General features: G+C 45.5%; 1 protein-coding gene across 3 annotated transcripts in view; it reads right to left on the bottom strand.

Annotated features, from left to right (window-relative positions):
* Window positions 1–23,834, bottom strand: part of MAPK15 (mitogen-activated protein kinase 15) — a 185,413-nt gene that overhangs the window by 104,149 nt on the left and 57,430 nt on the right. Inside the window, exons 3-9 of one of the 3 annotated variants that reach the window (XM_086966537.1) lie at window positions 23,119–23,217; window positions 18,729–18,758; window positions 17,411–17,547; window positions 15,590–15,720; window positions 10,314–10,477; window positions 5,977–6,116; window positions 1,086–1,143 (exon numbers count right to left, since the gene is read on the bottom strand). In XM_086966537.1, coding sequence (XP_086822663.1) covers window positions 1,086–1,143; window positions 5,977–6,116; window positions 10,314–10,477; window positions 15,590–15,720; window positions 17,411–17,547; window positions 18,729–18,758; window positions 23,119–23,126 — 668 coding nt within the window. In that variant the 5' untranslated portion in view covers window positions 23,127–23,217. The remainder of the gene's footprint in view (window positions 1–1,085; window positions 1,144–5,976; window positions 6,117–10,313; window positions 10,478–15,589; window positions 15,721–17,410; window positions 17,548–18,728; window positions 18,759–23,118; window positions 23,218–23,834) is intronic. The other 2 variants (XM_086966536.1, XM_086966538.1) reach the window with 2 other exon arrangements.

Raw genomic sequence — 23,834 nt, 5'->3', positions numbered from 1 at the left:
GTAGGTGGAAAACACGTCTTCAATTGATAGAGTGGAGGAGATTTACCATTAAGATCATTCTAAAAGTTTGTTTCTTAATAAGTGTGTTCAATGTACTCAGAGCTAGAATATGAGTTTTCTTTCACTGGAGTAAATCCCCTAACATTTTTCAGGACTCAGCTAATAGTTTGATTATTTCTCATCTTAGGGCTCTCTAGTGTCGACGATGATCCTTTGGTGTAGGTGTCATTGATAGCTTTGAAGTACATTTTAACATGTGGTCGTTCTCTACTATGTCCAAAATCCAGTGATCTTTTGTAATTTATAACCAGGCTGCTATCTTCCTCTTGTCCGCCATCTCTGAGGCTGGGATAGTATCCCTGCCTGTAGGGATGGAACGATGTGGAGGATCCTGGCCGGAATGACCCTCTGGGGCTGCACTGAGGCCTCTTTTGTAGCACACCTAGCAATTGCGTGCCATGTCTGTGACAGTTTTTATATCATGGAAGGTGTCATCAATATGTTTGCCATAGAAATGTTGATCTTTAAATGGCATTTCCAACATTCTCAAAGCGACCTCAAGAATTCTGCTATTGACAACTGATGGAATTTGGTGTTAAACGCATCCCGTGATGCTTTTAGGAGGGCAGATAATGTTGCTTCTCCTTCTCTTAAGATATTTTTCACTAGATCTTACCAGTAATCTGGAGTTTGACAATGTAAGAGGTATTCTGACACTTAGAACCGTAGAGGAGAGTTGCACCCTACGCTCCATCCACCTGATTTGCTAGACTTTGGACTATAAAATGAAGAGGATGGGGTATTTATGGTCTGCGAGTGTTTTCGATTTGTTTTGAGTGTCAACTGTTAGTTTGAAGTAGCGCTATGTTAACACGGAATACCGAGGGTCCAGAGCACGATGTTGAGGAATAATTCAAGCATGTGAATCTATGAAAGATCCAATGCTGTGGAAAGGTAGGGTTGTGGAAAAGTTCAATATTAGAGCAGTGGGGTCAGCAAAAGTTAGTAGAAGAAGAAACTGAAAAAGACAGCAGAAATTATGAGAATGGTTGTCAACAATGCCAACAACTCAGCGATTCACTTACCGGGAGCTCATACGGCTGATGACCGAGGCCCCATAATCTGATTTTACGGCTATGATATCTGTAATAAAAAGTGGAGGGGACCAGTAAGACCAAAGGGAAATTAAGGAGGCTGAGCTCAAAAGACAACAAAGCCAGAAGTAGAAAGCCTTTATTTATACAACAGAACAACTAGAACTTCTGTCCTCTAATGTCATAATTAGGGGCGCATCACACCTACCAATTCTATGTTCTACTAGCATCACCCTGAGTCCTAATATAGGGAGGGGGGCATCTCAGCCCCTCCCTCAACACTTCTGAAAATATTAAGAAAAAGTAAAACACTTATAATGAAATCGGAATGGGATGGAAAATGAAATCTATTAAACCAACACTAAAATGTGGTCCTGAAATCTAAGGGATGCATCCAGAGGCTCCCGGGGCAAAGGACCGCCATCGGCTTAAATCCTACTAAAAGCCCCAGCCATCGAGCCCCACCTCTCTATGAACAAGAGAAGAACCAGAATGAAGTTGCCTCATTTTTTTAGTGCCTTAATCCCGCTCGTATCCTCATGGTCCGGCGCCGGAGCCTCAAGGCGATCCCTGGACGGAACCCACTGTCTGAGAGACTGCCACGACTGGGAGGACAATGAGTCTTGGAGATCAGAGTTTCTTCCCTGTACTCAGACCCACCTGCTCATGGGCTGCAATAATAGCAGAAAAACCTGTTAGGTCCCTCATGGTCCTCCTCGTCTGACCAGCACCTGTGGCCTAGGGGCAATCTCTGATTGGACACAATGGGACAATGTAGGCGAGCAGCTGCATCGGAAGACGCTAGGTTGGCAGCCACTGAGATGATCCCCTGCTCCCACTGAGCGTGCATGCTGTGGCGCTGCCACAGAGGACTATCGATATGGCAAGTTCCGGCTCTCACAGAGTTCTACCCTGCAGCATACCCCTACCTTCCATGAGGTGGCCCTTCCTACCTCACATCAGGTTTTCCGCTGCACCAGATGATTTTACGAATGCTCATTGTTAATATGGGCCCCCGCACAATACAACTGCTGCTACGAGGGCCTCCCGTCCTACCGAGCAAGGCGCTGCTGCAGCTGACTTTCGATGTGGAGAGCCCTCATTTGTCACTGATCACCCTCTTCCAGCCCGTTTCCTTCCGGCGGTCCCCCTGATCTCACCTCAAGCACACTGCTACACTAGATAGCCCCTCAGTCATCTACTGCTGTCCGGGGATTAAAAACCAATGTACTGGGACTGCGCGAGCAGAGGGTGATGACTGCCTGAGTTACCAGCGAGCATCGGGAAATCCCCCCAACTGGTTTCTAACAGCACAGCGTAGGAGTGTTTTCTGCAGGGAAGGAGGGAGGAGTATAAGAGCAACGTACCCTCTGAGTTCTTGTTTGCTAATTCATTGGGGTCAGGACTCTCTGGCAACATTGCGGCTCACACAGCTGGCCCCCCCTGTCTGTGCATACCTGCCACAACTAAAGGCCTGCTCCACAGGAATAGGGGTACACCTTGGTGTGGTTAGAGATGCCCTTAACACCATGGCTGCTAGGCGTTTTCCCCTGCTGTGCTGGAAATTGCTATTTTCCTTTATTCATGATGAGCCCAGCTCGGCATCAGCGTGCGAGCGCCCTGCTCCATGACGAGCTGGGCTCGCCATGAGTGTGGAAGGGGTTAACCCCTGCACTACTGCCCTAAAGAACAAGTTACTTACCTTCAGTAACGCTTTTTCTGGTGTATACAGTATCTGCCTGTGGATTCCTCACCTTATGAATATCCCCCTGAGTCAGCAACATTCGGAAATTCTTTTGTAGCTTCACGCCGACGTGGACGACGTCACAGAAGCATGGCATCGTGCGCGCGGCTCTGCTGACGCCACCGACTCCCATAATAGGCCTACGTCGGCGTGATGACATCAGTTCCGCCCTTTTTTCCATGCCTTCGAGGCACACGGACGGACCGACACAGTAGATATATCGACAGTGTACACAGTACAAAATAGTCAAGGGGAGGCGGGTGGGCATGTGAGGAATCCACAGGCAGATACTGTATCCACCAGAAAAAGCGTTACCGAAGGTAAGTAACTTGTTCTTCTGATGGATGAATCTGCCAGTGGATTCCTCACCTTCTGAATAGATTCCCACAGCAGTCCCCACTCCCGGAGGAGGGTGTCCACTCTCCTATACCAGAAAATCCTGGAGGACAGAACGCGCAAAGTGGCCGTCCCTCCTCACTTAGGAATCCAAGCAGTAATGCTTCGCGAAAGTGTGGAGGGAAGCCCAAGTTGCCACTCTACAAATGTCCTCTACAGGTACACCCCTAGACAAAGCAGATGTAGCGGCCTTGCTCTACTAGAATGAGCTCTTAAACCTTCAGGAGGTTCCTTACCCGCCAGTGAGTAGCATATCTTGATACACAAGACAATCCATCTTGATAGCGTGCGCTTGTGCACCGCTTTGCCTCTTTTGGCTCCAGCAAAACCCACAAAGAGCTGCTTATCCCCTCTGAAGTCGCTGGTTCTGTCCAGGTAGAAGCTCACTGCCCTCTCAGGGTCCAGGCGGTGAAGCCGCTCCTCCTCCTTGGAAGGGTGAGGGGGGAGGATAGAAGGTAGGAAGGGTAATGGACTGACCTAGATGGAATGGAGTTACCACCTTTGGCAGAAAATCAGCCCTGGTCCTGAGAACCATTCGTTCAGCATGAATGGTCAAGAACGGGGGCTTGGAACTAAGAGCCTGAAGCTCACCTACCCTCCTTGCCGAGGTAATTGCAATCAGGAAGACCGTTTTAACCCCTTAAGTGCTGCGTCGGGGCGTTGGCCGACGGCAGCACTACCTCCCCAGTGCTGCGCACGACCATTGGACGTCCATTCAGCACTAGTTCCAATGGACAGCGCAGCACTGGGGAGGGATGTTTACGAGCATCTATGAGGTTAAAAGATAACAGCATCAAGGGACACTTTTGCAAAGGTTCAAAGGGTGAACCCATTAAGAAAGTAAGCACAAGATTCAAATCCCATTGAGGCACAATAAAGGGAGTAGGAGGAAATTTATTTGTAAGGCCTTTTAGAAACCTTAAAACAACAGGAGATTTAAATAAGGACAGTTAAACCAGCAGACAGAGAAATGCCAACAAGGCCGAAAGCAAACCCTTGCTGAGCCAAAGAAAGAGCAAACTGAAGTATGTCAGACAAACGAGCCTTCAAGGGGTCAATGGACTTCTCCCCACACCAAGAAACAAATTTAGACCACCTATAAGAGTAGATAGACTTGGTGGAATCACGTCTGAGTGATAAAATGATATCCACCACATCATGTGGGAGAGAAAAGGAATTCAGGTTGCCCCGTTCAATCTCCAGGCATGAAGGTGTAAGGTGTGGAGGTGGGGGTGTAGGTGGGGGGTGTAGAACCTGCCCCTCCATCTGAGAGAGGAGGTCTGCCCTGAAAGGGAGACGGAGCGGCGGGCACGAGGAGAGGTGGAGAGATCTGTGTACCACACCCTTCTTGGCAAATCCGGGGCGACCAATATGACTTGGGCCCGGTCTTGACGAATCTTCCTCAGAACCTGAGGAATCAAGGGTATGGGAGGAAACGCGTAAATGAGTTTTGAGCCCCAACTCAACTGAAACACGTCCCCCAAATCTCCCTGCTTCGGAAACTGGAGACTGCAGAATGGCAGGCAGTGAGCGTTCTCATGAGTAGCGAACAGGTCCACCTGAGGAGTTCCCCACGTCCGAAAGACTTGACGAGCCACCTCCGGATGAAGCCTCCACTCGTGGCCGGCTGAGAACTGCCGACTGAGACTGTCTGCACACACGTTCAGAACTCCGGCCAGATGATTTGTCATCAGACAAATTTGATGGTCCTGAACGCAGGACCAGAGATGCAGAGCCTCTCTGCAGATACACTGCGACCCTACTCCCCCCTGCTTGTTGACATACCACATCGCGGTGGTGTTGTCCATCAGGACTTGAACCGACCGACCGCAAAGGGAGGGGAGGAAGGCCTTGAGCGCCAGACGTATCGCCCGTAACTTCAGAAAATTGATGTGAAGCAACCTTTCCTCTGGAGACCAAAGTCCCTTGATCTTCAGGTCCCACAGATGGGTGGATGCATCCATTATCACTCTGGCCACCGATGGAGGCAGATGAAAGGGCTTTCCCTGAGACAGGTTGCCCTCCACGCTCCACCATGATAGATCCTTCGCAGCTTCTCTGGAGATCCTCACTGACTCCCTGAGATCTCCGTTGTGCTGATACCACTGCCTGCGGAGGCACCACTGGAGTGCCCTCATGTGCCAGCGTGCATGGTTGACCAACAGAATGCAGGAAGCCATCAGACTGAGCAGACGAAGGACCTTCAGGACTGAATCGACCGCTCCATTGTAAAATAAATGAATCATTTCCTGTATTTCACGAATCCTTTGAGATGGAGGGAATGCCCGACACACAGTTGTATCTAGTACAGCACCTATGAACAGGTTGGGCTGGGAGGGCACCAGGTGAGATTTGGGCACATTTATTGAAAAACCCAATCTGTACAACAACTGAGTTGTGACCTGCAGATGATGGAGCACTTTCTCTGGAGATTCTGCTTTGATCAGCCAATCGTCCAGATAATGGAATACTGGAATCCCCGACCTTCTGAAATGTGCTGCCACCACAGCCATCACCTTGGTAAAGAAACGAGGCGCAGTAGTAAGACCATACGGAAGGACCGCAAACTGGTAATGTTGCGAACCCACCGTGAAACGGAGATACTTCCTGTGCGACTTCAGGATGGGGATGTGGAAATATGCATCCTGCAAGTCGATTGACACCATCCAGTCTTCTTCCAGCAGCGCTTGAAGAACCTGCACAAGGGTGAGCATCTTGAACTTCGCCTGCAGACAATCTTACCTTCTGGAGATGGTGCAGGGATGACATTCATAATTCGTTCAATCTGGTTAATTGTTGATGTTCCAGGAAAAAGGGGTTTTCCTAGAAGCATCTCTGCCAGGATACAGCCGACACTCCACATGTCCACCCCCTTAGTATATCTGTAGAGAAAGAGAGATGTCAGCATTGAAGGGAAGAGGTCAAGGAAGAAGGAAAAAGAAGTAACAGAGGAAGGTAGATGCAAGCACAAGAGAAGAAGAATAACAGGAATTGTAGGAACAAAAAAATTAAAGAAGAAGCATCTCAGCCATGAAACACTGGTAACATAATATCTATTCTCATAGAATATGTGAAGAAAGCACGATGGAATAATGAAGCAAAGCGGTAACTTAGGACAATAAATGAAAATCAGAAATGTAAGACATGAAAGAGAGGTGGTTGTGCATTTGGCCATCAAAAATGAAGGTGATAATGTTTTCTTCATGAACAAACATGCCATCAATGACACGAGTGTCGATGGATGCTCCAGGGTTTGGAGACTAAGTTGTACTACTTTAGGATAACAGGACAGATAGACTATCAAGAAAACAGAGGAATCCTCGACATTGGACGCATCAATAGTCACGAGGGGGCGAGAATAGCGTTATGTAACATGTCTATCAAACTGGTACTACAATTGCTTACAGATTAAAGGATCCAATCATTGATGTAACATAGCAGATCTGTTGAGTTTTCATGATAAGCAAGGAGATGTAAGATACTATGAAAAGACCCATAAAGTTTGTTTAAAATAAATCACTGACATGAGTGTCAGACAAATGACTATCTAGATGTAGGATTGTAGGCAAGACTTTAGAGGACAAGCCAGCCTTCACCAATGCTGCACTCGACGAGACTGATGGCCTTGTGGATGCTTATCAACAAGGCTGAAATTGAGGGAGACACGTTTTTAAGGCTTTGAGGGAGCCACAGTGAATGCAGAGGGCAGAATATGAAACGGAGCTATGAGGTATATGCAAAATGGATGTGTTGAAATGCACATGGCGCTTTTCATGAAGTCCCCTGTAGGTGAAGGCTCTTCTTTTTATGCCCCTCAGGTTTTGAAAATAGGTCTTGTAAATTTCACATTCTTGAAAACTTAACGTTGTGATTGGGCGCAGAAAGATTTAGTGCATTTGATGGTCATCTGCAAAAAAGGTCTCATCACCAAAGGCTGTACAGAGCTTAAAGGGGGGCGTCGCTGTCTTGCTGGAAAGTTTACACATGCTGCAGGTATTTTCCTCAGTTTTGAGTAGATCATGGAGTGAATTTTATTCAGAAAGAGCAAAGATCTATGGACTCTCCTTTCACTCGACACAGGAAGAGGGGCTCAGAACCTTCATCCCATTCAATTTCTGCAAAATTATACAATAATGCAAAAAAAGCGGTGCAGAATTTAATGTTTAAAGCTTTGTTACTGTCATTCCTACCAAGGATTTCCAGCACGTCAACAGGGAGTATTTCAAGCATGTAAACCTGGCAGAGATTGAATGCTGGGCAACTAAATTTCAGGTGAGAATTCTGACCTTATGTCTGATGAAGGTCACGGCCAGGCATGACGTTTGCAAACGGAAAGGTCAAACTAATGTACACGAAGTTCCTCCACTTTGTTCAATAGGTATATCACATCATTCCTTAACTCACCACTCGTCTGGACTTGCTTGCTTATAGTGTGAATTTCAGCACTTTGTAGCAAAACACAGACCAATCTGTAGTATATCACAGAAGAAGTGCCATACGCTGTGCTGCACACCACAGTGACAATATGTGCAGCATAGCATGCAAGCTGTGTAGCGCCTGACAGAATGTGTGTGAAGCTCAGTATAGTTTTCTCACGTTTATATTTAACATTTAAGAAATATACTCCACCTTTATTCTATAAATTGGTCAAAATCAGTTTTATACATGCTCCACAGGCCGGCGCCGACCCTCTAAGCAAACTGTGAAATTACGATCACTGAGGATGGGTTCCGACAGCTAGGTATATATGTAACCGCCGGCCCAATGCTTTTCACGAACTGAATCTTTTGGGCCCCCTGACTCAACTTCAAAATGATGTTCGTCATTGGCGGACGCTTCCGGTTTCATTGCTGGGAGGTGCAGCACTATGTAAAATGATGGCCTTTCCCCCACTCCTATTTGTGCTGCAAAACACTCCATATAGAGTCGCTGACTCCTATTTCAAATCAATCGAGGAGGAGGTTAGGAACTTGCTGTGGGATGGGAAGCCGCCACGGATTGCGGGGCCCAAACTGGTGCGTGGGTGGTACGATAGTGGAATTGCCCTACTAGATATCCATAGGTACAATTGGGCGGCCCACCTTTAAATCATAAACAAATGGGTATATGGTGAGCAGCAGGACCCAGCATGCAGGATGGCCAAATGGCTGATAGGCTGGGCGGGTACAGAGAAGCTCTTTATACTAATCTGAACAGACAGCAGCTCACTGGTGCCACTGCGCTAACAGTTGCTATATGGCACGTGGCTACTATAAAACTCAGATGCAACAACAAACTGAGGCATATGTTGCCCCTATGGCATGCAGAAAAACTAGGCAACCTAAGCAATTGTAGAGGCTTCGACAAATGGGACACCATTGGTTTATCACAGGTCGGAGATTTTATAAAAAAGGGCGAAATACTGACATTCACCGAATTACAAAAAGAACATAAGCTAGCGAGTGGCGAGACCTTCCGATATTTACAGATACGACATGTCTGGCGGGATGCGCTGGCCACTCCGAGGGAAGTGGTCTTCCGTCACAATTAAGCTTGGTCCAACTAAAAGTGCTTCATCGATCCTACATCAAATGCAACACAATGGTTAAGATGGGCGTGTGGTTGCTCAGCAGACTGTCGGCGGCAGTGTGGCAGGACGGGCATGTTTTATCACACACTTTTGGTGTGTCCCCTGATCCAGACGTATTGGGAGACGGTTAATGGGGTGGTTGAAGAAGTATGCGGGACTGCCATAGTACTATCTCCCCAAACATGCCTACTGAATATATGGGACGCCACGGATCTTACCCGCATGGAGCAACTCTGGGCTGGCACTGCCTTAATGCTGGCCAAGCGTAACAATGCCCACAGATGGGGGTCTCTGAACTACCAACGATAAGCGAATGGGAACGAGACATTGACTGGTGCATGCTGGCTGAACGAGCGGTTTACATAAACAGGGGATGCCCCAAAAAGTGGGACAAGATATGGGGGAATGGAATGTACATCGAGGCAATATCTGCACTTCCCCATCGGTAGAAGTACAAGGAATGAAAACGTTGAGTCAGATGATGTCCCTTTGACGAGAGATGGGGAGCGGGGATACATGAAGAGGTTGTGTGATGTAATGTAATCAATTGTTCATGATCTGTTGTGCTGTATGGTCGTGTTGTTTATGTCATTCTAATGCCATTAAAAAAAAAATTAAAAAAGAAATATACTCCACCTAGAAATGGGAATAATTTTTGAACGCACTAACACTAAATACAGGGAATTAAATACTCCCATGAACACTGCATTTGGAGTCCAGATAAAAGTAATGTTCAAAATGGGCAGAAGTACAGTCATATTTCTAGCAAAAAATACTCTGAGTAGCCTTTTCACCATACATAAACCGTCCCCATAGTCTGATCGCCTACACAAACCGTCCCAGTAGCCTGTTCCTTTACACTAAACTATCACAGCAACCTGTTTACTCATGAGAAAAAAACAATCCCAGCAGCTTGAGCCCTTCGACTGAACCCTCACAAGAGCCGATCCTTAAGCTAAATCCTTCCAGCAGCCAAACCACTAGCACTAAAGCTTTCCAGGTGTCTGATCACTCACACTATAACCTCCCAGCAGATAATTCCTGTACACTAAACTAACATAGCAACCTGTTCACTCACAAGAAAAAAACTCCCAGGAGCTTGAGCCCTTGGACTAAACGCTTGCATAGCCCTGATGCCGCAGACTAAACCCGCCCAGCAGCCGAACCACTAGCACTAAACCTTTCCAGGAGTCTGTTCACTCAGTGAACTGTAAAAGGAGACTGATACCTCATACTAAACCCTCCAAGGAGCAGGACAGCTTGATCGTATCGTTACATTCTTACATTTAGCCTTCATTCCCAAAGATGACCTTTCAGATAGTTCTTTCCTAACAATTTAATACCACAAAACTATTTGTGTAAAAGCCTTCCAAAAACGTAATTAATCCTTGCTCCCCTCAAAACGTATATATATTAAATTGCTCAATGTTAATCCCAGTCCTTCATTAAGCCAAACCCTATACTAGTTACTAAGTTTTCCAGAAATCAAAACCAACAGCTCTCACCTTACCTGTGAGAAGCTAGAAGAATTTCAGGGGCTCGGTACCAACGCGTTGCAACATATTCCGTAAGGGCAGGATTGCCTTGATCTTCTTGAATTTGATAGAGAGAACGAGCAAGCCCAAAATCGCACAGCTTTACAAAGCAGTCCGTGTCCAAAAGAATGTTAGAAGGCTGGAAGAGATGCAGAACACATAATAAAAAAGAGACATACACTGGCGACTTTTAGAACCATGCAGACAGGTTGCAAGATGGGGATTGGAGACAGAAGACATCACTCACAGTCAATCATTGGTTGGCACAGATTAAACAACCATTATATCCAGCCTGACACCAATATTAGAACCACAATTACCTACACTGTTAATGACGACCTTGTGCGTGATTCAGAAACTGCACTTTTGAGTAAGTTTACTTTTTTTGGCATTACAAATTGCACTTTTGTAGTAACTTACATTTTGTAGTAGGTCCAGCACTACACATGGCAAACCACTGGTACTGCAACACTCTCCCATAGAAAATAATGGAGGTAGAGATGGGCTGAAAATTATTACCCAAACACCATAAAAAACACTTTCTGCTTTATTTTTTAAAAACTTTTTATGAGGTCTTCACTCTGGCGTTAGCCAGACTCTCGCTACAATCCTCCAGAGTATATAAAAAGAAGTATTCCTTGTGCTCAGAAGCCAAGCCAATAAGTTTAAAGATTTCGAATCCAGATGTGGGAAGAGTCAATAGTCTGAGTGGAGAAGTAGCTCTGCGAATCAATATTGCCTTTGCCATTTCGGGGTTATCACCATCATTTGACATGATTCCTTTTTTATCTTATTTAGCACCTTTGGAACCATGGGTTTTGGAGGCAAAGCACAGGCAAAGATTCCTGACCATGCTTTTGAAAAGTCATTCCCCTACGAACCCGGTTGTGCATACCAGATTCGTAAACTTTCCGGTACTGACGGGTTGCAAACCAATGCAAGTTTTGATTGGCCTAATGACCAAAGAGGTTGTCTAATTGTTGCTTGTACAGCTCCTGCTCATGGTTGTTGTGCTGTGAGGACCTGCACACTGGTTCTTGGTGACCGGCACATGCTTTGCGGTCGGTGTGGTCGGATGGTAACCTAACCACTCCCAGAGGTTTTGAGCGTGCATTGATAATGATCCGGATTTCTTGATAATATAGAACATTACAGTAATATTGCCTGTGGGCACAATTATCGAGCAGCCTCAGACCCTTGGGGAAAAAGACTATCGACCTAATGGTACAGCTATCAGTTCAAGGATATTGATATGCAAAAGGTGCTCATTTTCAACTAATTTCCAGATCTTCGAAATGCGCTTGCCTACGAGTCCATAAATGTGTCCGTGGTTATCACAAACTATGGTACTTGTGCTAGGAATGTTAACCCAACCCAAATATTTGTTTCCTCAGTCCACAAGGGCAGAGCAGCTTTCATTTTCACATCATCAGATGAACACTGGGTTTGCAGCCATTATTTGCCTAGCTCCTGTAGCAAATGCCTCATTCCTAGGAAGCCAAACTAAATCTGATGACATTTTACGCCCCATTAAACCCCTCCCATCTGCCCTCACCACCTCTGCTGCCATGCACCAACATAGCCCTCCTCTAAACCACCAACAACTGGGCACTAAACTGATCGAAAAATGAGGCCAATCACTGCTTTAATGTGTAACTGAGCTGCGAACAAAAAAATGGGCACCCTGATGTCTCATTTTATTAACTAGCTGCAGGGAAGGCGCCAAACTAATGTTCGCCCAGGGTGCACTCCAAGCAAGGCCAGCTCTGATTGGTGTGGTGAGCTTGATTAGCGACCACCCCAGTTTGGCCCTTCGGGTGTAATGTGCACAGTGCCTCAACTCCCCTGCACTAGAAGGGGCACTGGCAGTGCTGTCTGAGAGTCTCTGCCATTGAGTATGTGCACTTCAGTTAGCACAGATCGTTTGGTGCACATCCACGTATCATGGTACAGGGACATTTTATACCAAAGCTCTAAGAATAGGCAGCGACATTCAAACTGCTCCTCATAGCGTTGATAGCACTGTTAATAATCAGGGCTTTTGGGAAGATTAACAAACAGAGCCATTTTCCTTATTATTAATCCATATACCATTCTCACCCTTTTCCTGCCACCATCTATTGTGTTCTAGCAGTTTTTTACCCTCACACTTCTACATTTCTCTGTGAGAAACCCTCCTCGATAATGCTGGACCTCTCTCAGAAAGGGGGCGGCACTTTAGTGCTTGAATTTGTGTCTCACCACTTTAAAACGTCACCAGGTCACCATAGGTGCTCCTACAACCTAGCATAGCATGAATGATAACATTACAGTTCACATAAACACAAAATTGATAATGAGCAGTCAAGAGGCGTAGTGAAAACGTTATTTAAACCTCATTGAATGAATGCCTTTCAATGTAACACAATAACCACCATATTACCATGGCTACGTCTACTAGAACACCAGAAGTCTCCAGCTCCCTTCTGAGACAAGAATGTGTTTGACAACAAAAATGGAATTCTGCTCAAAATAAATGCTGTGCCGGTAAAATTCTCTTGATCTGTTCATACTTTTGAAGGTCGTCTACAACTTCTCACTAATATTCCCCCTTGAACTAATTCTTAATTCTTATAGTTTGAGTACTCTAACAAAGGGTCATGTGACTCTAGTATTAGTGTATATATAAGTTTTGCTTTGCATCTGGCCTCCAAAGCAGATGCCTGGTGACCCCTTGCTCTTTGGGTCTGTGATCAGTGGACGCAGGATGACTCCATCCCTATTAGGGATTGAAACAGGTGAACTGAAATGGACTATCATCTAACACCATGTTGGCGGGGTCATCATCTCTGAACAAAGAAATGAGACTATTCTACATTGATGTAGGGACGATTTATCCCTGTTGAAGGTAAGTCCTACAGTTTCGGTAAGCCGCAGACAACCATTGGTCCATTTTGTGACTGCTTGGCAAGAAGCGGCTTTCACTAGACAATCTTTGACGTAGGGAAAAGCGTGGGCACCTTTCCTTCTCAAATATAAAGCCACTGAAGCCAGTCCTTGTGCAAAAATACAGGGTCAAACTTGAGGCGAAAGGGGTGGACTTTGAACTGGTAATGGTGGTGGGTCACTGTGAATCTTAAATATTTTTATAAATTTTGGTGTGAGGTTATGGAAATATTAATCTTTGAAATTATGTCATGTAGTGTCTGTAACTGAATAGATGAAGGATGTCTTCAAGTATAACCCTGCGGATTCTCAGTTCCTTTGGGTATTTGTTTAATTTCCAAAGAATTAAAATTTCTCTCCATTCTCCAGATTTTTCTTCATCCGGGTAAAGAGGTAAGAGAAACCAGTATTTCACAGGACGCTGGGTACTCGCTCTCTAGTTCCCTTGTTTAATATGCATTGAGTCTTCATTTGTGAGAAAGTGGAGCTGGGATCTTTTTTGAGGTGGAATATGTGGCGAATTTTTAATCAAATTCTTAAGTGTGACCGTCGGTGCAAAGATCTTGTAGTCACACAGTCCCAAGTCTGTGATAATTAGAGATTAACCCTCCAACTGAGGGTGGGGGCAAATATTTTGTGACTGGCAGTCTTGATTCATCACGATCTTCTAGCCTAGTCCTTGGAATGGGCTCTTGGCTTTCTTCGAGAAGTTTGCCTCATACAAGCGGCTGATGGTGGAGTTCTTAATTGCAGTTGAGTATACTCCTCCCGGAGGACTGTTGAGGATTCCGATAGGGTTGGTCTCCCTACGGCTGATATCCTCCTCGAAAACGAAAATTCACCTCACCCTCTGGCTCCACGAAAGAGTAGGTTACGTCTTTGATGGAGGACACTAAGGGTTTGATTTGGAGTTTAGAGGAGCAAGTTACTTGGTCACAAAAGTTATAGATATCTCGTCCGCCATATTACAATCCATTATGTCCTATGGCACTTGTAATACAGCAGATAAGTTATCCGTCACGTTTGTGACGGGGTAACCCGTCCGCCAAACTCTAAATTAGGCCCTAAGTGACCTCACCATATCAGTCTTAATTGGCTGAAGAACATCGTCTCCATGTTTACCAAATAGAGGTTCTCCATCATAGGAGATGTTACAGATCTTAATCTAGACCTCTGGCCTGAAAGATATCGACTTCAGCCAGCCCTGCATTTGGATAACTGCAGCACCAGCAAGCTTCCAAAACACTGTGGATGCAATGCTTAGAGCAGAAGTAGGCGACATGTGACCCTTCGTACCGAGCATTGTGCTAAGCCATCAGGTCTTGTATTTGGCGAATATGGGACCCAGCGTTCTACTCTTTTGAAGCATTCATACTAAGGATGAATGTCCTTCATATATTCCGTAGGCCTATAATGCAGAGGACTCTCTATTCCTGCATACAAATCCCCTAATGAAGTGATGCCAAAAATATACATAAGCTAATGTAACAATCCGTTGTGTACCTTAGTTACAAACTAATCACAGATAACTCACAGAAGAACGGCTTGATTCTGCACCAGATACTCCAAGGAATGTGACCGAAAGCATGAGCATTTCAAGCCTATATACAGGAGAAATGCCAGGCTTTTTGGAAGTCTATAGACGTAGTGGTGAATAAAAGAAGGAATGCCTGCTCCTTTACACTGCATAGGGGCACCCTACCCACTTCAGCAGAAAGCAACGCAGAGTAGAAAAGCCAGCAGATATTGTGGTTATGGCCTAGAGGACGAACAGTCACACAAACTTATGGGTTTCAAATTTGTTAAAAATTACTTTTTGCTGAGCTGAATGACAGCTTTTTCGGTTTTCATAGTTCAAGACATTGGCTGTGGACCACAATCTGTTGCAAACAGGCACACAACCGTTCCCAGGAAATTGTGAGGGCCTTCATCACAGGAAATCAATAACATGAACATTTGTTGGGAAGGTGTAGAAGACAAATTCTGGTCTATAAAATATATTTTCCTCAGAGACCATCTGGCTTCAGTGCTTGAAGTCCTGCACTACAAAGCATGTGGCAGACAGATGAAGCCAAAATGTAGGAATGCAAGATATATGGCTACAATGTCTCATATAACTAGACTTGCTGAAAAGGGATGTGAAGTGAAGACCTCACACTATAATTCTGTCTCTACAGTGGTGTTGTGAAGCTGCTACATAGACATGAGTGGGGGAGGAGGCAAGCTGAGCTCATAAGGAAGTTAAAGTGGGGTGGGTGGTTTGGGGGAGAGAATAACACAATACACAATGGTGGACGGGAACAGCAGTAGGTGGGGATACACTCACCTTCTGGTCTCGGTGAATGACGTTCCCCGAGTGGATGAATTTTGTTGCCTTCAGTAGTTGGTACAAAATGTAGCGCATGTGAATGTCTTTTAACAAGTTCCCTTTTTTGATCACTGCATGTAAATCCGTCTCTGAAGAAAGAAACATTCATTAAGCCTTCACTGTTCATGCAATCATGCGAAGAACAGCATGTCACATTGCAATGCAAAGCCTGGCTGGAGAAGGCAGCAGCACAGCTGACTCAATCACAACGAACAGTCTGTTGTGATGCTCAAATGGAGCAACAGTGCTACCAAACCCCTAAAAAGGAGTGCCTCCAGTACTGCTGATCAAAGAGACTTTAGCATCAACACTGCCAATCACCTCAACAGAAGCTCAAACACTACATCATTGCAAACTCAACTGCTATCCAGATCCTAGTGAGAAGCTAAAGAAGTGAGTAGCAATGTTAGCTGCATTAAAAAATAAAGACTGAGCACTAATCTCAAAATAACTGCCAACCACTTATTCACATGATGGTGCCATTCACCATTAACAACCCTACATGCAACTAACAAACCACAGCATTGTCACCTAAACAAAATCACTGCTGAGAATCTCAAATCACATGCACCGACACATCTAAAACTGCCAACTTCTAACCAGAAGCACAAGAATAGCAATGCTGCTAGATCTCCATTGATGTCAAAATTCCCACAAGAACAATGCTTTCATTACAGCCATCGATGGCAATCATTCAACAGAGGCTAGATGTAGCATCATTGCCACCTCAATTAAGGCAACCACATAAGGGGCTCTAAGGTTTTGGCAGTGCCATTTCAGAAACAGACAAAATCCTAACAAGAAGTTCAAAAGAAACAGCAGCACTATCACAACCATCACTATCAAACAACAGTTTAGAAGAGAAGCTCTGCAAACTCCCCTACAATCAGCCTCATAAAAGGAAGCTCAACATTCAGGGCACTGCCACGTTCTTCACTGCCAATCACCCAAGAAAAGCACGAACATTAGAGCTAGTATCATAGCTGCTAGCCTCACAAAGAGAACATATAAGAGCTGAAAACCAGCACGTGCATCAGTGTAAACTACCCAACAAAGAGGGTGTAAAAAGTGGGGCTGCCACTCGCAACTTTGTCAATAACCAAGCGAGAAGCTCAGCACTGCAATAGCACCATCTCCTTCGCTGCCAACCTCTTATAGTGAAGATCTCAAGCGGCCACACACCGCGTCAGTGTTTATAAACCATCTAAGACGTTACCAGACATATTAGCTAAGTATTGCTGCATACATGGTTCCCAAGTATTCATCAGGTACCGGTGGTAATATTTCTGTTAAGTGGTGCCAGCTGCCTTACAATCAATTGCCCAATAGGAGCTTTGAAAACACAGACATTTCTTTCTAAAGTTACACTGTGGCAGTCTTCGTCATCTGCCTTACTCTGTTCCAAACATTTCTTCACCTGCTGAAAACATTTATTCTACGTTCACCTTCCGCTCCCTTACACATACGCTTTACACCCCCACAACGTGTATCTTCCAATCAATGTAGCAAAATGTAGCTACCATCTGACCTTACATCAGGGCTTTAATTACATATCCTGAATTAATGTGCTTTATACAGCTTGTGTCAATTGGAAAAGAAGTTTAAAAAAACATAAATTAGTGAAAAGGCATCACCAGCTATTAGAGGTTTTGTGTCTATTACATGGCTAGTTCTGGCAATCTAGCACAGACGCATCTGACCAGTGTTCATTCACTCTTACGTGTGTGTCCCTTCTAAAACCCCAGTACGGTGAACCCCAGGAAGAAAGGCGCGCCTCACCCATGTACTCAAAGACCAGATAGATGTCCTTATCATTCTGCGCTCTGATGACATTCAGCAATTTGATGATGTTTTGATGCTCGCCAAATTCCTGGGGGGAAACAAATCCATGGGTGGTTACCCCTCTTTTGACACACCTTCAGACAAAACAGAGAGCCTCATCTCAGCACTGCATTTAAGTTAGCTGAAGACAATAGTAAACCAGTGATTAAGATGAAGCAGTAACAAAAAATAGGGAGTGTCTACAAGAAGCGTTACTTTTCAACTACATGACGTATGTCAGCAGAAGAAAATGTTAAAGTTCTTTTACAACTCACTTTACTCAAGCTAAATGTTTGGGCAGAGTGGACAATCATATTAATAGGAATTACAGTTAAATGGAATTGTATATGACTGTGACTAGGAAAGGACATGTGATGTTGTTAACCTGTAGCAATGGAAAATGAATAAAATATATCAATGTTAAACTCGCTTTACTCTCCAAATGTTTGCAGCCTTTATTTTTGTCTAACATTATGTTTGAGTAATCCATATTGCCTACATTTTCTATTACTGTACTTCTTTTCGCCACTCCCATGTTTTCGCTCTGGATGACCTATTAACGGGTGAGACATTTGTACCAATTGACAGCAGGAGCCACAATAAAATGGTGCAATCAGTGAAAGGCGCAGTCATCTCAAACTGTGATTGTGGTATCACAGAGAGAGACACAGACATGGCAATCTGGTACATCTCTGTTCCAAAGCAAACGTCACATCAGGCAAACGTACAATTGGCCCTATTCTGATCCTAAGCACATCTAAAGCTAGGTGCACACTTCCATGGGTAAAAGTTGTGTGCAACTACCACAAGCCATGCTGTTTGCCGCGAACATTCCATCAGAATGTCTGAGGATAAATAGTGCAGATTTACTAGTTAAGACCCCAAATCACTGGGTAAAGTGGACTATATAGGGTTACATTTTAACAGAAAACTGCAGTGCAGAAAGTTCATCAATGGCAAGAGAGAACCAGGAGAAGCCAGAACAGTGCTCTCAAGAGAGGAGGTGATCCCACAGCAGATGTAACAAGGAGACAGGACGGCAGGACACCATAGCTATGTAAAGAGCCCATGACGAGTGAGGGGAAGAGTGGAAATGGCCAGGTCTAACTGATGATATGAGACAGATGGAAGCTGAACAAAGTCAAGAAGAAGTTCAGGATTAAGCGTGACAATCTACGGGGCTACCATAGGAAAAACAGAGACACATGGGTGGGAGAGTGCAAATGGTATATGCATCAAAGTAAAACACAAATGTGCCAAGATGATGGAAACTTACCTGCAGAAACATGATTTCACGGAATGTTCTCTAGAAACAAAACAAAAAAAACATAAATAAATGCAACATAAACCTAACGCAAACATGATTCAAAAGAAACAGAGAGTGGAGGCAAAGTGCTTCCACTCCAAAGAAAATGGGCTGTGCACCATGAATGCTTAACAGATCTCTCAAGCACAACATATCTTGGTGCCTTAGAAAAATTCATATTCTTAAAATCAATACACATGTAGCCACTCTACCATTTGCATTAGCTTAAGGAGCTGATTAAAACTGCTGATTATTATCCAACTTAAAGGTACTCATTTTACCAACCTCAGAAGGATGAAAGGCGTAATGGGCCCACCATGAGAGGAATCTGATACATACAGGTTATACCGACTTCTACAATAGATGCATTCGTCCGCTGAGGTCACCGGCTGGGACCAGGCAGAGCAGCTGCAGACAAGCCTTACAGGTCCAGTCCAAAGTTTGAGTCTGGTGTTGTGGGCCCAGATTCAGCAGATGAGGAGTTTGCTGGCCCAAGAAGTCAAGGCCCAGACACCCCAGAAGCATTAAAATGGCCCAAAGCGGTAATTCTTACTACCCTGTGATACTGCTCTTGGCCACTCATAATAAGAGCTAAAGTGGGTGCCAGCTATGACTGCTGCCCACATGCCCTTTGAAGGCATGTCATGGAGCAGTATAGAAGTCCATGGATACGATGCTCTGGAGGAGAGGGAGAGAAGCCACCAAACCCATCACATGGAACCAAAACTGGGCACTGGGTCTCAGGTATCGCGGTGAAGTAGCATGTGCTCTATTTTGGCAGGTCTAGCTGTAAGCAGAAGCTAGAGGTCTAGGCTTCAGTGAACCAGAGATAGATTTTTACCTACTGGGTACTGTTGGCTGATGACATTTTGTTACTGAGCTCAAATGTCACTGTCATATCATGTAATGATAATATGCTGGTTTGCGAGCAGAGTACCCACTGCTACAACCTAGAGCAAGAAGCTTACTGGATACTGGGCGGTAAATTGGCGGATGCTGAGCGTGACGTGAAAAGGAATCTCTCTATGTGGATAAACAGCTTGTGTGTTCAAAAGGGATAGAACCAAAGAACTGTGAACCAAGCTTCTTTGTGGTGTTAAGTCATGAGAAGGATCTGATGTCCAGTAGGGAATATTAGTCACAGGCACCGTTCCCTCTAGGGCGCGCGCGCGCACACACAGGGCGTCGCTAGAGAGAGCCGCGCCGCCGGCCGGTTTAAAGAAGCGAGCGGCGTGATTCATGCAGTGGCGGTGGCGGCAGAGCGGGCGTGAGGAGTGCAGGTAAGGACGCGGGGGGCTGGTGGGGATTGTGGTGCTTGCGGGTATGTGGGAGCGCGGGGCAGACAGTGGCCTTTTGTTTAAGTATTGCTGTTAATCAGATCCCCTTCACGGGCTCCGATTAACAGCAATACTTAAACAAAAGGCCACAGTCTGCCCCGCGCTTTACTAACAAAAGCGTAGTCAGTTTCCAAACACAGCGCGTACTTTAGCACACGCTGTGTTTGGAAATTGTCTCTACGCTTTTGTTAGTAAAGCGCGGGGCAGACTGTGAACTTTTGTTTAAGTATTGCTGTTAATCGGAGCCCGTCAAGGGGCTCTGATTAACAGCAATACTTAAACAAAAGGCCACAGCGGCTGGGGAAATGAGCGGAACAGAAGGCAAGAGGGCAGAAAAGCACAAAAAACGAGTGGGGCAGAAGGGCACAAAAAATGAGGGGGAAACGAAGTGGAACAGAGGGTAGAAAGGCACAAAATACGAGTGGAACAGAGGGCAGTAGGGCACAAAAAACGAGGGGAAAGCGAAGTGGAACAGAGGACAGAAAGGCACAAAAACGAGTGGAACAGAGGGCAGAAAGGCACAAAAAACGAGGGAAAAACGAGTGGAACAGAAGGCAAAAGGGGCCCAAAAAAACGAGTGGCACAGAGGGCAGACAGGCACAAAAACTAATGGCAAAGAGGTAAAAATACAGAAAACAGAAATATAGGGGCAGCTAAGAACAGAAGGAAGAACGGGCAGAGAGGCACGGGGGCAGCGAGGGGAACAGAAGGAAAAACTGGGCAGAGATACGGGCAGCGAGGGGTACAGAAGGAAAGACCGGGCAGAGAGAGCACGGGGAGAGTGAGGGGAACAGAGGGAAGAAAAAGGGGCACAGACCACGTACAGGCAGCGGGGAAGACAGACAACAGCAGTCACAGACACAACAATGAAAACACACGCAATACAATAAATTTGCAAACTGCCCTTAAGACCCTTATTGTGGCGCTGTATGTGTGAAAATGCACCATCTTTTCACTTTTTAAAGTAAACGTTTTGAGTGCCATTTGGCGCCGCAGACACATGCGGTTTAGTTCCTGGCGCACATAGCCATGGTTGCAGTGCACAGAGACCACCCACTGCCGCACACAGAGGAAATAAATGAGAGGGAACATTGCTCACAGCCTCCTGTGCTCTTGACTTAGAGAGTGCTAATAAGCACCCAGTTGGAGATATTTCCATACTGCAGCAAATGAGAGCTGGGCTGACTACAGAGCACTCCCATCTTGAGAGAAGAGCTTATGGAAGGCTGCTTTTGTCAAAGCTGGCTTGACAAGATCGCCAATCTCTTCCTGTGCTGATAACCGACTTGAATATCTACCTCTGTTTAAGTGTTGCAAAGTGAGAGTTCTGTATGGACTAGAGAAGAGAAGCAGCAGCCAGTGAGATATCTGCAGCAAAGATCACAGGGTCATCCATAGAGGCCTTCATGGAACAGAGGACGCTCACGCAGCATCATTGGACCAAAGGCATACTGAGGTCTGAGCTCCCATACCCACAAATTGGGCTCGGTTGAGACCTCCTAGGCTTTACATCACAGAGTCCATGGGGAGAGGAAGGCACACTGAAGACTAGGATCTCATTCGCGATGTTGGCTTGGTTGAGAGCTCATAGGCTTTGCATAATTGAGAGTCAATGGAGAGAGGAAAGCTTTCTGAAGTCTTGGATCTCATACCTGAGAAGTGGGCTCGGTTGAAGACCTCTTAGGCTTTGCATAACTGAGAGTCAATGGGGAGAGGAAGGCACACTGAAGCCTAGGATCTCATTTGCGACGTTGGCTTGGTTGAAGACCTCTTAGGCTTTGCATCACTGAGAATCAATGGGGAGAGGAAAGCTTTCTGAAGTCTAGGATCTCATTCGCGATGTGGGCTCAGTTGAGACCTCCTAGGCTTTGCATAACTGAGAGTCAATGGGGAGAGGAAAGCTTTCTGAAGTCTAGGATCTCATTCGCGATGTGGGCTCGGTTGAGGACCTCCTAGGCTTTGCACAACTGAGAGTCAATGGGGAGAGGAAAGCTTTCTGAAGTCTAGGATCTCATATCGGCGATGTGGGCTCGGTTGAAGACCTCCTAGGCTTTGCATAACAGAGTCAATGGAGAGAGGAAAGCTTTCTGAAGTCTTGGATCTCATTCGCGACGTTGGCTTGGTTGAAGACCTCCTAGGCTTTGCATCACTGAGAGTCAATGGGGAGAGGAAAGCTTTCTGAAGTCTAGGATCTCATTCGTGATGTGGGCTCGGTTGAGACCTCCTAGGCTTTGCATCACTGAGAGTCAATGGGAAGACGAAAGCATACTGAAATCTAGGATCTCATATCGGCGATGAGGGCTCGGTTGAAGACCTCTTAGGGTTTGCATAACTGAGAATCAGTGGGGAGAGGAAAGCTTTCTGAAGTCTTGGATCTCATACCTGAGAAGTGGGCTCGGTTGAAGACCTCTTAGGCTTTGCATAACTGAGAGTCAATGGGGAGACGAGGGAATACTGGGATCTGATCTCCACGATGTGGGCACAGCTGAAGAGCTCCAAAGCTTTGCATCACTGAGAGTCAATGGGGAGAGAAAGGCATTAAAGGGCAGAGCAGAAAGGACTGGAGAATGTATTAATGGTGACACACCGATATAAGAACTAGGGTGGAATTAAAATGCTAAATGTTTTGATTTATCATTGAATACATTTGTTATAGGTCCAGATTCCTGAAATTATTGTATGAGTACAATCCCAGAGTTCGGATAGACAATTAGGATATGCATGTGTAATGTCATGCCAATGATATGTTTACAAAGAAATTATATGACACAGCACTGATATCTTTAAAGTTTTAAAAATGTATTAGATGCTAGAAAATCATATTGTACATACATTCTACCCACCACCATCATTTGCATTTGCAGAACCTAGTATATCACAATCTTCTCCAATCTCCCAGATGCACGTAGCATGACCACACAAATGCAGACATGTATGTGCATGCACTCATATATTCTGTTTGTGCATTCATCTCGCCTACAACAACAATCGTATCTGTCCACAAACAGTATATTTATCCTCACCTGCGCATCAGTCCGGTTCCTGAAAGCGTCAAATATCTTCTTAACTGCTACAATTTCTCCAGTCCTCCTGTCAATTGCCTTCCAAACAATGCCATAGGCCTATAAGCATTGCAAAACCAAACATTTATTAGTGGATGACGAAGCAATTACAAATAAATTCAACTTCATGTTGTCTCACAGGTGTCACTTGGGAGCATGCGCAGGTGTGTTAGTGGTGGGGCAATATCTAGGACTAAAATGTTACAGCCCAGACACCAGGGGGCATTTACAATATTGGATGGAAGATTCAATCTCGTGTCTTGGCTCCTCGACTTTGGTGGTCAAACTCTTGTGCCAACCTCTGCGTATAACCTTCAGATTTCACTGGGCCTCATGCAATGATGGAGAGACCCACCATATAGTCCTCGATAACACAAGACAATGGGGCCGATTCCGATCTGGGGTGAAAGCACTCCGACCGAGCCGGATCCGGGGTGTTGTCCGACCGATCCGGACTCCTGCAGTCCGACCGAGCGAGTACGATGCGGCCGTATGCTGTTGGACTCGGTTCGGTCGGACGACCATAGAAGTCAATGGGAGCCGGTCGTACGGCGCGCACATGGGCTCCTATTGACTGAATGGGTACGTCGCGGACAAGTGCGCCTCCTACAGTGGGTACGCGTTGGTGCCATCCGCACCATACATGCCTATGTTGGGGAGTGTCCAAGTCATAAACC

The sequence above is a fragment of the Lissotriton vulgaris genome, chromosome 4_1 (genome assembly GCF_964263255.1).
Source record: "Lissotriton vulgaris chromosome 4_1, aLisVul1.2, whole genome shotgun sequence".
NCBI classification, from domain to species: Eukaryota; Metazoa; Chordata; class Amphibia; order Caudata; family Salamandridae; genus Lissotriton; species Lissotriton vulgaris.
The sequence above is the reverse complement of the archived record's forward strand: the minus strand, read 5'-3'. Positions and strand labels throughout refer to the sequence as shown.